General features: G+C 44.0%; 1 protein-coding gene across 1 annotated transcript; it reads left to right on the top strand.

Moving 5' to 3' along the window:
• The first annotated feature begins 1,609 nt into the window (after positions 1 to 1,609).
• Positions 1,610 to 2,710, top strand: LOC133052799 (Y-box-binding protein 3-like). The gene has a single exon (XM_061137641.1). The coding sequence runs from the start codon at positions 1,610 to 1,612 to the stop codon at positions 2,708 to 2,710; it is 1,101 nt and encodes a 366-aa protein (XP_060993624.1).
• Positions 2,711 to 13,685: the final 10,975 nt, after the last annotated feature.

Raw genomic sequence — 13,685 nt, forward strand, 5'->3', positions numbered from 1 at the left:
GAAAGCACCAATCCCAATGGGACCTGCACATTATCTAGTGATCTGAGAGTAAAGATTTTCTGAAGCTGAAGCAGGGATGATATTTGATAAGACAGCCTTCCCAGAATATTCAGAGTAGTTTCTTGAAAGTTTGTCTGCCAAACCTCTGACAGCAGCACCATGCTTCAGATGATCTCCAGTGTCTATGATCTTGAAAACATGAACTTTAGAGAAAAAGTACCTGAGAGTTCTCCCTCTGACCCCTACTTCTTATTCTAATGGGACTTCAATACCTTTCCAAACTCTGTGCTTTCACTCTAACATGGGATACTATGCCCAGGAGAAGTCTTTCCTGGCACAGGGGCGTGGGGGTGGGGGGGGGAGGGAGGCAGGGGTTGGCAAAAAGCTGCTGAAACTGAAAAAAATCTGACTCTGGATCAGCGATGCTTCCAGAGAAAGATCTCAGTCAAAGGGGAGAAGTGTAAAAATTTAATAAAAAGAAACTTCCATTAAGATAGAGTTGGGAGGCCAGAAGGGAGAGCTCTCAGACATGACAGCAGAGCCCAGCAGGAAGAAGAAAGACTTCCTCATCTTGCCTGCCAAGAGCTCAGCCAATGAGAGACTGCCAGGGCTCAGCGAATGAAGAGCCACCATACTTCAAACCCTCAGCCTCCCATGGACACTTTGCTTAGTGCAGCCTTCCTAACCTCCTCTTTCTTTCAAAGAGTTATCTTCTCCCTGTTATGGAGTCTTGCATGGGGCTCACCATGGTTGTAGACCCTGAATTGCAATTCTCTGTTGATCTAGAATAAACTCATTTTTGGTGGAGCAATCCCTGGCAGTCTATTTGTTTTAGGTCAACACAATCTTAACACTAGGCTGGATAAATGTGTGCTACATTAGTGCCCTCTCAGCACTAGCATTCTAGGCCTGGCAGCCTTCCTATGTCTCTCAGAAGGGAAACAAAAACAAAACAGACAGACAAAACCCACAGCAGGTTTCTTTAATTGAGTCTTCAAATCACACGGCTGTCATCTTGCCTCAAGTGGCACAAAATGCCTGACCCACACAATGGGCTGCCCAGGTATCAGAAAAGGACCAGCGATTTGTGAGAGAATATTGAGTGAGTGCCCTTAGAAGGCTGTGAATCTCCCCAACCAAGGAAGAGGGGTGGAACGTGGGTCCTCTCTTCACAGCCACTCAAGCAAGCAAGAGGGTGCTCAAGGCCCTTCCCTAGAGCTTCAGGTGTGTCTCCTTCTCCACCATGAAGCAGGAGGTACCATGATATGGTGGCAGGAGGCTGGGGCGGAGTGCATTTGCCCCGCTCCCCCCCACCCCAGGTCAAGCTACTTCAAGGACCCACCCCGCCCCCACCGCTTGAGAACTCACCATCACCATGGCAGCCATTGTTTGGTCCGCGTCCCCGTCGTCCCAGGAGACGCCACACACACGCACACACACACAGGCCTCTCCAAGACTCTCAGACTAAAGCCAGAGAGCCCTTGGCCCTAACCCACAAACCTCCCAGAGGGAGGCTCCGGCCTCCAGCCTGAGCCCCCTCCCACCCTTCCAACCTCAGAGGGACAAATTTCCCTCAGATTCTTGGAGAAAGAAGAGCGAGGACGACCTGATGAGTGAGGCGGGAGAAACCACCCTCACGGAGGTGGCTGCTTCCATCTCCCCTCAAGCCTCGTGTAAACCCTTGGCATCCTTGGGAGGTGGAGACCGGGCCCTAGCCCTTGACACAGGCCACCTCAGCGGGGATGAGATCCCCAAGGCCACTGCTGGGGACTCCAAGGGAAAGGAGCCCAAGAAGGTCATCGCTGAGAGGGTCCTAGGCTCTGTCGTATGGTTTAACGTGAAGAACGGGTACGGCTTCATCAGCAGGCACGATACCCAGGAAGATGTGTTTGTTCACCATTCGGCCATCACCTGGAACACCTCCCGCAAGTACCAAGGCACCGTGGATGACGGCGAGATGGTGGAGTTCGATGTGGTGCAGGGCGAGCGGGGCACTGAGGCCGCTAACGTGACTGGGCCAGCGGGCGCGCCACTGAAGGGAAGCCGCTACACTTCCCACCGCACCAGCACCCGCCGGGGCTTCAGCACCCACCGCCATGAGCCACCTCTGCGAAGTCCCAAGAGCGCAGAGAACGGCATTGATGAACGTGATGGCAGCGGTGAAGGCTTCACTGCGGCCCAGGGCCTCAGACGCCCTCTGCCTGGCCACTCCCAAGACCAACAACTGAGCCGTTTCCCGCCCTCCCGCAGGGTCCCATCTGTGACCCGCCACCCGTGGATCCAGGTTACCACCAGCGGCCCCCTGTCCGACCAGCAGCCTGGGTCCACCCCCACTGCAAGGCAGGAGGGGCATCCTCAGCGGGGTCGGGGCCTCAGCTACCCGCTGAGTCGCCCTAGGGCCGGAGGCCCTAGACGCTCACCAGGCATCCCGGAAGAGCTGGAGGCAGAACACAGCGAGAGAGGGCCCGAAGCCGGCAGCAATCCTCCACAGAGGCCCCCTCCACGCTATGGATCCTGCCGTCCCAGTAACCGGCGCCGCCGCCCGCAGCAAGTTCCTTGTGCCCAGGGACAGGATTCTGAGGGAGGAGAGAGCACGATCAGGAAGAGCCCCACTGAAACACCTTCTTCTGTCGCTGTGGCCAAGAACAACGACGCCCCTGAAAAGGAGAACCCCTTGGTCATGGATGCGCCCTCTGCCGCCCAGGCCTAGTCACAGCTCGGCTCACTCTCCAGGGACTCCCTGCTCTGGGCTACAGGTGATGTCCCCTTGAGGAGCTCAGTCCAAACATGCACACAGATTGTTAGATTTGGGCCCTGAAAAAAATACATGCCCTTTATGCAAGGTTAGAAGTTAAATGACAAGATCTATATAATTCTAAATCCCCTCATACCATCTGCCTTGGTAGTATCCCTACACACACACACACACACACACACACACACGCACACACAAACACACACTCTTGAACCTATATCTTTAATGGTCTGACTGGGACCACACCTATTTTTCTGCATTCCCAGGTGAATTAGGTGAAGTAATGTTAAAAAACTGTGTTTTAATTTTAACAAAAAAATGAAGATTATCTGAAACTGGAGATAAAGTGACATTGCTCACCTGGCTGGTATTTTTGCAATAAAACATTTGATGTTGCCTTTATCTCTTATCACTGTTTGAAATTTTTTAAAGCCTACTAGCCCAAAATTGTATTGACAGTCCTTACAATCTTTATTTATTTTTAGAATGAGTTTTAGCAAAGGTCATATATTTTGATCTCTTCACAGGTTATGAATTTAAGACTAATTCTGGACTTAACAGGTTGAATGTCCCAAGATGTTCTAAAAGGGAACAATGCATGAAGAAAGATGTATCCTGATCTCTTTCATTTCCATCCTCTTCCCCTGCCCTGGAATTAGAGCAATAAGTCAGGAGGGTGGGGCCCAACTACCCACACTTACTCCTTAGCTAGTACTCTGGGTTTTGCGAGCAAAACATCATGACCAGTAAAACTGTGGCTCTCTGGAAGTAGAATTTGAATACCATTGAACTATAAAAATGAAAATGGACATGAGGGGCTGGGGGTGGTGAACAATGAGGAGATACTCGTCCAAAGGTACAAACTTTGAGTTGTAAGATGAGTAAGTTACGAGGACCTAAGGTTCAGCATGGAGACTATGGTTAACAATACTGTCTCGTATACTTGAAAGTTCTTATAAGAGTAGATCATTAATGTTCTCACCATGACAACAAGAAGAAAATGCTAATTATGTTGGGGGAAGGATGTGTTCCTTAATCTTACTGTGGGCAAGGATTTTCAACATGCACCTGTGTGAAAATTATCACATTGTACATCTTAAACTTACACAATATCACCATAAATCTGTGGGGGTGTACCTGAAGGACAAAAAGAAAGGAAGCGGGGGGAGGAGCCAAGATGGTGGAGGAATAGGACGGGGAGACCACTTTCTCCCTTACAAATTCATCGAAAGAACATGTGAACGCTGAGCAAACTTCACAAAACAACTTCTGGCCACTAGCAGAAGACATCAGGCACCCAGAAAAGCAGCCCATCATCTTCAAAAGGAGGTAGGACAAAATATAAAAGATAAAAAGAGAGACAAAAGAGCTAGGGATGGAGACCTGTCCCAGGAAGGGAGTCATAATAGAGGAAGTTTCCAAACACCAGGAAACCCTGTCACGGGCGTGTCTGGGGGAAGTTTTTGAATCTCGGAGGGCAACCTGACTGGGAGGAAAAATAAATAAAACCCACAGATTACATGCCTAAAAGCAACTCCCAGCAGAAAAGTACCCCAGACGCCCACATACGCCACCAGCAAGTGGGGGTGGAACGGAGAGGAGCAGGCAGCATTGCCTAGGATAAGGACCGGGCCCAAATGCCCTGAGGGCAACTGGAGGGAGCTAACGTGAGATAGCAACTTTTTTTTTTTTTAATTTTTTTTATTAGTTGGAGGCTAATGACTTCACAACATTTCAGTGGGTTTTGTCATACATTGACATGAATCAGCCATAGATTTACACATATTCCCCATCCCGATCCCCACTCCCACCTCCCTCTCCACCCGATTCCTCTGGGTCTTCCCAGTGCACCAGGCCCGAGCACTTGTCTCATGCATCCCACCTGGGCTGGTGATCTGTTTCACCGTAGATAATATACATGCTGTTCTTTCGAAACATCCCACCCTCACCTTCTCCCACAGAGTTCAAAAGTCTGTTCTGTATTTCTGTGTCTCTTTTTCTGTTTTGCATATAGGGTTGTTGTTACCATCTTTCTAAATTCCATATATATGTGTTAGTATGCTGTAATGTTCTTTATCTTTCTGGCTTACTTCATTCTGTATAATGGGCTCCAGTTTCATCCATCTCATTAGAACTGATTCAAATGAATTCTTTTTAATGGCTGAGTAATATTCGATGCTGTATATGTACCACAGCTTCCTTATCCATTCATCTGCTGATGGGCATCTAGGTTGCTTCCATGTCCTGGCTATTATAAACAGTGCTGCGATGAACATTGGGGTGCACGTGTCTCTTTCAGATCTGGTTTCCTCAGTGTGTATGCCCAGAAGTGGGATTGCTGGGTCATATGGCAGTTCTATTTCCAGTTTTTTAAGAAATCTTCACACTGTTTTCCATAGTGACTGTACTAGTTTGCATTCCCACCAACAGTGTAAGAGGGTTCCCTTTTCTCCACACCCTCTCCAGCATTTATTGCTTGTAGACTTTTGGATAGCAGCCATCCTGACTGGCGTGTAATGGTACCTCATTGTGGTTTTGATTTGCATTTCTCTAATAATGAGTGATGTTGAGCATCTTTTCATGTGTTTGTTAGCCACCTCTATGTCTTCTTTGGAGAAATGTCTGTTTAGTTCTTTGGTCCAATTTTTGATTGGGTCATTTATTTTTCTGGAATTGAGCGGCAGGAGTTGCTTGTATATTTTTGAGATTAATCCTTTGTCTGTTTCTTCATTTGCTATTATTTCCTCCCAATCTGAGGGCTGTCTTTTCACCTTGCTTATAGTTTCCTTGTAGTGCAAAAGCTTTTAAGTTTCATTAGGTCCCATTTGTTTAGTTTTGCTTTTATTTCCAGTATTCTGGGAGGTGGGTCATAGAGGATCTTACTGTGGTTTATGTCGGAGAGTGTTTTGCCTATGTTCTCCTCTAGGAGTTTTATAGTTTCTGGTCTTACATTTAGATCTTTAATCCATTTTGAGTTTATTTTTGTGTATGGTGTTAGAAAGTGTTCTAGTTTCATTCTTTTACAAGTGGTTTACCAGTTTTCCCAGCACCACTTGTTAAAGAGGTTGTCTTTTTTCCATTGTATATCCTTGCCTCCTTTGTCAAAGATAAGGTGTCCATAGGTTCGTGGATTTATCTCTGGGCTTTCTATTCTGTTCCATTGATCTATCTTTCTGTCTTTGTGCCAGTACCATACTGTCTTGATGACTGTGGCTTTGTAGTAGAGTCTGAAGTCAGGCAGGTTGATTCCTCCAGTTCCATTCTTCTTTCTCAAGATTACTTTGGCTATTCGAGGTTTTTTGTATTTCCATACAAATTGTGAAATTCTTTGGTCTAGTTCTGTGAAAAATACCGTTGGTAGCTTGATAGGGATTGCATTGAATCTATAGATTGCTTTGGGTAGAATAGCCATTTTGACAATGTTGATTCTTCCAATCCATGAACACGGTATGTTTCTCCATCTGTTTGTGTCCTCTTTGATTTCTTTCATCAGTGTTCTATAGTTTTCTATGTATAGGTCTTTTGTTTCTTTAGGTAGAGGTACTCATAAGTATTTTATTCTTTTTGTTGCAATGGTGAATGGTATTGTTTCCTTAATTTCTCTTTCTGTTTTTTCATTGTTAGTATGTAGGAATGCAAGGGATTTCTGTGTGTTAATTTTATATCCTGCAACTTTACTATATTCATTGATTAGCTCTAGTAATTTTCTGGAAGAGTCTTTAGGGTTTTCTATGTAGAGGATCATGTCATCTGCAAACAGTGAGAGTTTCACTTCTTCTTTTCCTATCTGGATTCCTTTTACTTCTTTTTCTGCTCTGATTGCTGTGGCCAAAACTTCCAACACTATGTTGAAAAGTAGTGGTGAGAGTAGGCACCCTTGTCTTGTTCCTGATTTCAGGGGAAATGTTTTCAATTTTTCACCATTGAGGGTGATGCTTGCTGTGGGTTTTTCATAGATAGCTTTTATTATGTTGAGGTATGTTCCTTCTATGCCTGCTTTCTGGAGAGTTTTTATCATAAATCAATGTTGAATTTTGTCAAAGGCTTTCTCTGCATCTATTGAGATAATCATATGGTTTTTATCTTTCAATTTGTTAATGTGGTGTATTACATTGATTGATTTGCAGATATTAAAGAATTCTTGCATTCCTGGGGAAAAGCCCACTTGGTCATGGTGTATGATCTTTTCAATATGTTGTTGGATTCTGTTTGCTAGAATTTTGTTAAGGATTTTTGCATCTATGTTCATCAGTGATATTGGCCTGTAGTTTTCTTTTTTTTTTCTTTTTTTGTGGCATCTTTGTCTGGTTTTGGAATTAGGGTGATGGTGGCCTCATAGAATGAGTTTGGAAGTTTACCTTCCTCTGCAATTTTCTGGAGGAGTTTGAGTAAGATAGGTGTTAGCTCTTCTCTAAATTTTTGGTAGAATTAATTCAGCTGTGAAGCCATCTGGTCCTGGGCTTTTGTTTGCTGGAAGATTTTTTATTACAGTTTCGATTTCCTTGCTTGTGATGGGTCTGCTAAGATCTTCTATTTCTTCCTGGTTCAGTCTTGGAAAGTTATACTTTTCTAAGAATTTGTCCATTTCATCCAAGTTGTCCATTTTATTGGCATAGACCTGCTGGTAGTAGTCTCTTATGATCCTTTGTATTTCAGTGTTGTCTGTTGTGATCTCTCCATTTTCATTTCTAATTTTGTTAATTTGGTTCTTCTCTCTTTGTTTCTTAATGAGTCTTGCTAATGGTTTGTCAATTTTGTTTATTTTTTCAAAAAACCAGCTTTTAGCTTTGTTGATTTTTGCTATGGTCTCTTTAGTTTCTTTTGCATTTATTTCTGCCCTAATTTTTAAGATTTCTTTCCTTCTGCTAACCCTGGGGTTCTTCATTTCTTCCTTCTCTAATTGCTTTAGGTGTAGAGTTAGGTTATTTATTTGGCTTTTTTCTTGTTTCTTGTTGTAAGCCTGTAATGCTATGAACCTTCCCCTTAGCACTGCTTTTACAGTGTCCCATAGGTTTTGGGTTGTTGTGTTTTCATTTTCATTCATTTCTATGCATATTTTGATTTCTTTTTTGATTTCTTCTAGGATTTGTTGGTTATTCAGAAGCGTGTTATTTAGCCTCCATATGTTTGAATTTTTAATAATTTTTTTCCTGTAATTGAGATCTAATCTTACTGCACTGTGGTCAGAAAAGATGACTGAAATAATTTCAATTTTTTTGAATTTTCCAAGACCAGATTTATGGGCCAGGATGTGATCTATTCTGGAGAAGGTTCCGTGTGCACTTGAGAAAAAGGTGAAGTTGATTGTTTTGGGGTGAAATGTCCTATAGATATCAATTAGGTCTAGCTTGTCCATTGTGTCATTTAAAGTTTGTGTTTCCTTGTTAATTTTCTGTTTAGTTGATCTATCCATAGTTGTGAGTGGGGTATTAAAGTCTCCCACTATTATTGTGTTACTATTAATTTCCTCTTTCATACTCGTTAGTGTTAGCCTTACATATTGCGGTGCTCCTATATTGGGTGCATATATATTTATAATTGTTATATCTTCTTCATGGATTGATCCTTTGATCATTATGTAGTGTCCTTCTTTGTCTCTTTTCACATCCTTTATTTGAAAGTCTATTTTATCTGATATGAGTATTGCAACTCCTGCTTTCTTTTGGTCTCTGTTTGCATGAAATATTTTTTTCCAGCCCTTCACTTTTAGTCAGTATGTCTCTCTTGCTTTGAGGTGGGTCTCTTGTAGACAGCATATATAGGGGTCTTGTTTTTGTATCCATTCAGCCAGTATTTGCCTTTTGGTTGGGGCATTCAACCCATTTACATTTAAGGTAATTATTGATAGGTGTGGTCCCGTTGCCATTTACTTTGTTGTTTTGGGTTCACGTTTATACAACCTTTCTGCATTTCCTGTCTAGAGAAGATCCTTTAGCATTTGTTGAAGAGCTGGTTTGGTGGTGCTGAATTCTCTCAGCTTTTGCTTGTCTGTAAAGCTTTTGAATTCTCCTTCATATCTGAATGAGATCCTTGCTGGGTACAGTAATCTAGGTTGTAGGTTATTCTCTTTCATTACTTTCAGTACATCCTGCCATTCCCTTCTGGCCTGAAGGGTTTCTATTGATAGATCAGCTGTTATCCTTATGGGAATCCCTTTGTGTGTTATTTGTTGTTTCTCCCTTGCTGCTTTTAATATTTGTTCTTTGTGTTTGATCTTTGTTAATTTGATTAATATGTGTCTTGGGGTGTTTCGCCTTGGGTTTATCCTGTTTGGGACTCTCAGGGTTTCTTGGACCTGTGTAACTATTTCCTTCCCCATTTTGGGGAAGTTTTCAGCTATTATCTCCTCGAGTATCTTCTCATGGCCTTTCTTTTTGTCTTCTTCTTCTGGGACTCCTATGATTCGAATGTTGGGGCGTTTCACATTGTCCCAGAGGTCCCTGAGTTTGTCCTCATTTCTTTTCATCCTTTTTTCTTTTTTCCTCTCTGCTTCATTTATTTCCACCATTTTATCTTCTACCTCACTTATCCTATCTTCTGTCTCCATTATTCTACTGTTGGTTCCCTCCAGAGTGTTTTTGATCTCATTCATTGCATTATTCATTTTTAATTGACTCTTTTTATTTCTTCTAGGTCTTTATTAAACATTTCTTGCATCTTTTCAATCTTTGTCTCCAGGGTATTTATCTGTAACTCCATTTTGTTTTCAAGATTTTGGATCATTTTTATTATCATTATTCTAAATTCTTTTTCAGGTAGATTCCCTATCTCCTCCTCTTTTGTTTGACTTGCTGGGCATTTTTCATGTTCCTTTACCTGTTGGGTATTTCTCTGCCTTTTCATCTTGTTTAGATTGCTGTGTCTGGATTGGGCTTTCTGTATTCTAGAGGTCTGTCGTTCCTTTTTTTTTTGTGGAGAATTTACCCAGTGGGTGGGGTTAGACGATTGGCTTCTCAAGGTTTCCTGGTTAGGGAAGCTTGCGTCGGTGTTCTGGTGCATGGAACTTGATTTCTTCTCTTTGGAGAGCAATGGAGTGCCCAGTAATGAGTTTTGAGATGGGTCTATGTGTTAGGTGTGACCTTGAGCAGCCTGTATGTTGACGTTCAGGGCTGTGTTCCTGTGTTGCTGGAGAATTTGTGCGGTATGTCTTGCTCTAAAACTTATTGGCTCTTGGGTGGTGGTTGGTTTCAGTGTAGGTATGGAGGCTTTTGGACAGTCCCTTATTACTTAAAGTTCCATGTAGTCAGGAGTTTTCTGGTGTTCTCAGGTTTGGGGCTTAAGTCTCCTGCCTCTGGATTTCAGTTTTATTCTTCCTGTAGTCTCAAGACTTCTCCAACTATACAGCACTGATAATAAAACTTCTAGGTTAATGGCAAAAAGATTCTCCCCTGTTAGGGACACCCAGAGAGTTTCACAGAGTTACATGAAGAAGAGGAGAGGGAGGAGGGAGATAGAGATGAGCAGGAGGAGAAAAAGGGGGACTCAAGAGGAGAGAGACAGATCTACGCAGTTGTCTGTTCCCAGAGTGTTCTCCGTATCCCAGACACCTACAAAGATTCACAGAATTGGATTGGGAAGAGAAGGGGAAAGGAAGAAATAGAGGTGTTCTGAGGTAGGAAACAGAGAGTCAAGATTGGGAGAGAATAATCAACACACTCCTGAATAAAAATGGGAACCGAATATTGGATTCTTAAATGTTCACAATTTACATCATATACTGAAAAACAAAAATTAAAAATCTAGAGTAGAGGTTAGACTCTTAAAAATACTATATTAAAAACAAAAACCAAAACACACACAAAAAAATTTAGAAATATATATGAAGTTCGGTTTAAAAATAGGGCTTCTCTTCTTTTTTTTTTTTTTTTTTGGTAAGGTTATAGTGTATTGAAAATGAAAATTAAGGAGTAGTAGAGGAGTACTAGAGGACTTTAAAAGAAATAAGAGAAAAAGAAAAATAGAAAATAGAAGAGAAAAAGGAAAGAAAAAAAAAGAAAGAAAGGAAAGAAAAAAGAAGAAAAAAAAAGAAAGAAAAAAAATTTTTTTCCCTAATTAAAAAAATCATAAAAATCTATGAAAATGAAAGTTAAAGAGTAATGGGGGAGTAATAGGGAATTTTAAAGGAAAATAAAAGAGAAAAAATTAAAAAATAAATTAAAAAAATTTTTTTTTCTTACTTTTAAAAAAAAAAAGTAAAAATATATCTAGGTATTTCTCTGGAGCTGTTGCGGTCAGTGTGGGTTCGGCTCAGTTTCAGATAGCTCCTCGTTCCAGCTTACACTTCTCGATATCTACAGGCCCCTTCCGGTGTAGTTGGTGTTTTCTACAGGGATTTTAATCTGTTGCACCGGTCCCTTCTGAAGCAGTTCCCTTTGTTTATTTGGCTTCTGTTTGCCGGTCTCTTCAGAGCCTCATTTCCTCCCTGACACAGGCGGGTGGAGGTGGACTCTTATTCAGGTAGCTAGTTCTGTCGTGCTGCGGGGAGGGGCCGGCACCCCAGGGAGGGGCCAGCGCTGCAGGGAGGGGCCGGCGCTGCTTTCTCCGTCTGCGCCGCTCAGGCTCCCGGCTGCTCTATATGGAGCGTGCCCCGCGCTGCGCGCGGTTCCAGCCCTCGGGTGTTCCACAAAAGCGTGGAACAAAAAGCTGTGTCTGCTCTTTGTGCCTTCCCCGTCAGAGCGGTCCAGGCAGCCAGGGGCTTGATGGGTGCACTTTGCCCGGGTGCGGCGCGCCCACTCCCCTCCACGGTCCCAGTCTCAGTTTCCGCAGGTGCCAGTCGGGTGCGTATGCCTTCTGCCCTCCGCGTCCCCAGCCCCAGTCCCCGCCCGTGCCGGTTGGGTGCCTGCGCCCTGTGTCTCGCCACGACCTTCCCCTCCCCCCTGCCTCCTGCCTCCGGCGGGGCTGGGCCGGTCCGCAGCCTGCAAGCTCTTCTCTGGACTTTCTCGGTCCCTTTGTTTTGCGAACGGCCGGCAGTGTGTTCGGGCCAGTTAATTTTCTCTCTCTCTTTTGCTCTCCCACAGTTCAAGTTGGCAACTCACAGAAGCTCCCTCTGATTGTCCTCAGGGCACCCAGGCCTAGACCCTAGCCCAAGCAATGCCGCCTAAGACTCCCTTCCCGGGATGGATCTCCATCCTTGGCTCTTTTGTCTCACTTTTTATCCTTTATATTTTGTCCTACCTCCTTTCGAAGACAATGGGCTGCTTTTCTGGGCGCCTGATGACCTCAGCTAGTGATCAGAAGTTGTTTTGTGAAGTTTGCTCTGCGTTCAGTTATTCTTTTGATGAATTTGTAGGAGAGAAAGTGGTCTCCCTGTCCTACTCCTCTGCCATCTTGGCTCCTCCCCCGAGATAGCAACTTGAACTGTGTGATAGCAAGAGAGAGAGAGAAAATTAAGCGGCCCGAACACACTGCCGGCCGTTCACAGAACAAAGGGACTTAGCCATTCCAGAGAAGAGCTAGCCGGCTGCAGACAGTCCCATCCCCCGCTGGAGGCAGGAGGCAGTGGGGAGGGGAAAGGGGCAAACTTGGCTCCAGAGACTGCATCCCCTACCAAACTGCAAACAGGCTTCCAGCTTCTAACCAAAGACTTCCTGAGATTCTGGATGGTCGACATCTGCTGGGAGGGTCGCGGCTAGAGGCCAGCCCCGAGAACAGAAACAAGGTTCACACACCTGACTGGTGTGCTTGGAAACTGAGGCTGAGACCGTGGAGGGGATAAGGTGCACTGCACCTGGGGAGAGTGCACCCGTCAAGCTCCTGGCTACCTGAGCTGCTCGGGTTGGGGAAGGCACAAAACGCAGGCCCAAACGAGTCCGCGCTTTTGTGGAATACCCAAAAACTGGAACCGAACACCAACGCAGGGCCAGCTTCATATAGAGCAGCCGGGAGCCTGAGTGGTGTAGACAGGAAAGCACAAACCCATGAGCAGGGGCAAACCCAGTGTGACCGGAACACTGCGAGTGCTCCCTACACAGGCCAGTGACATTTGTCTGTAGCACCCCTCCCTCTCCGCAACACGACTGAACAAGCGAACCTAAACAAGAGACCACATCCGCCCGCCTGTGTCAGGGTGGAAATCAGACACTGAAGAGACCGGCAAACAGAAGCCAAATAAATAAAGGGAATCACTTCAGAAGTGACCGGTGCAACATATTAAAATCCCTGTAGGTAACACCAAGTACACCGGAAGGGGCCTATAGATATTGAGAAGTGTAAGCTGGAATGAGGAGCTATCTGAAACTGAACCGAACCCTACTGACTGCAACAGCTCCAGAGAAATACCTAGATATATTTTTACTCTTTTTTTCTTTTCTTTTTTAAATTTTTTCTCTTTTATTTTTGTGAGGCAAGCAGAAGTAATGCAGCTTAGATTAGGAGTAGACCTTCCTACTTGGTACCACTGTTTGCCAATTAGGACCAATTAGCTTTCACTTAATACTGACTGCTGTTTGCCAATTAGGAAATTAGGAATGGGGCGGAAACCCCCAGGAAAGTCCCACGCGGGTGAAAGTATTGACCAATGAAATTGCTTTGCAAACGTGTAACCAATCTGCTTCTCACCCTATAAATCTGTGTAACAGCTTGGGCTCGGGGCTCTCTGACTCACACCACTGCGTTGGTTGTGGGCAGAGAGTCCTGGCTCGAGTCAGTAATAAACTTCCCTTCCTGCGAGTTGCATTGTCTTGGAGGCCTTCTCTCTTCCCACTCGGGGATTTGGACATCGGGCATAACAATTTTCTTTTAAAATTCCCTATTACTCCTTAACTTTCTTTTTCATATATTTTTACTATTTTTTTAATTAGAATTTTTTTTCCTTTTTCTATTTTTTTCCTCTTATTTTCTTTTAAAGTCCTCTATTACTCCTCTATTACTCCTTAATTTTCATTTTCATTTCACTATAACCTTGCAAAAAAAAAAAAAAAGAGGCCATATT

This window comes from Dama dama, chromosome X (genome assembly GCF_033118175.1).
Source record: "Dama dama isolate Ldn47 chromosome X, ASM3311817v1, whole genome shotgun sequence".
NCBI lineage: Eukaryota > Metazoa > Chordata > Mammalia > Artiodactyla > Cervidae > Dama > Dama dama.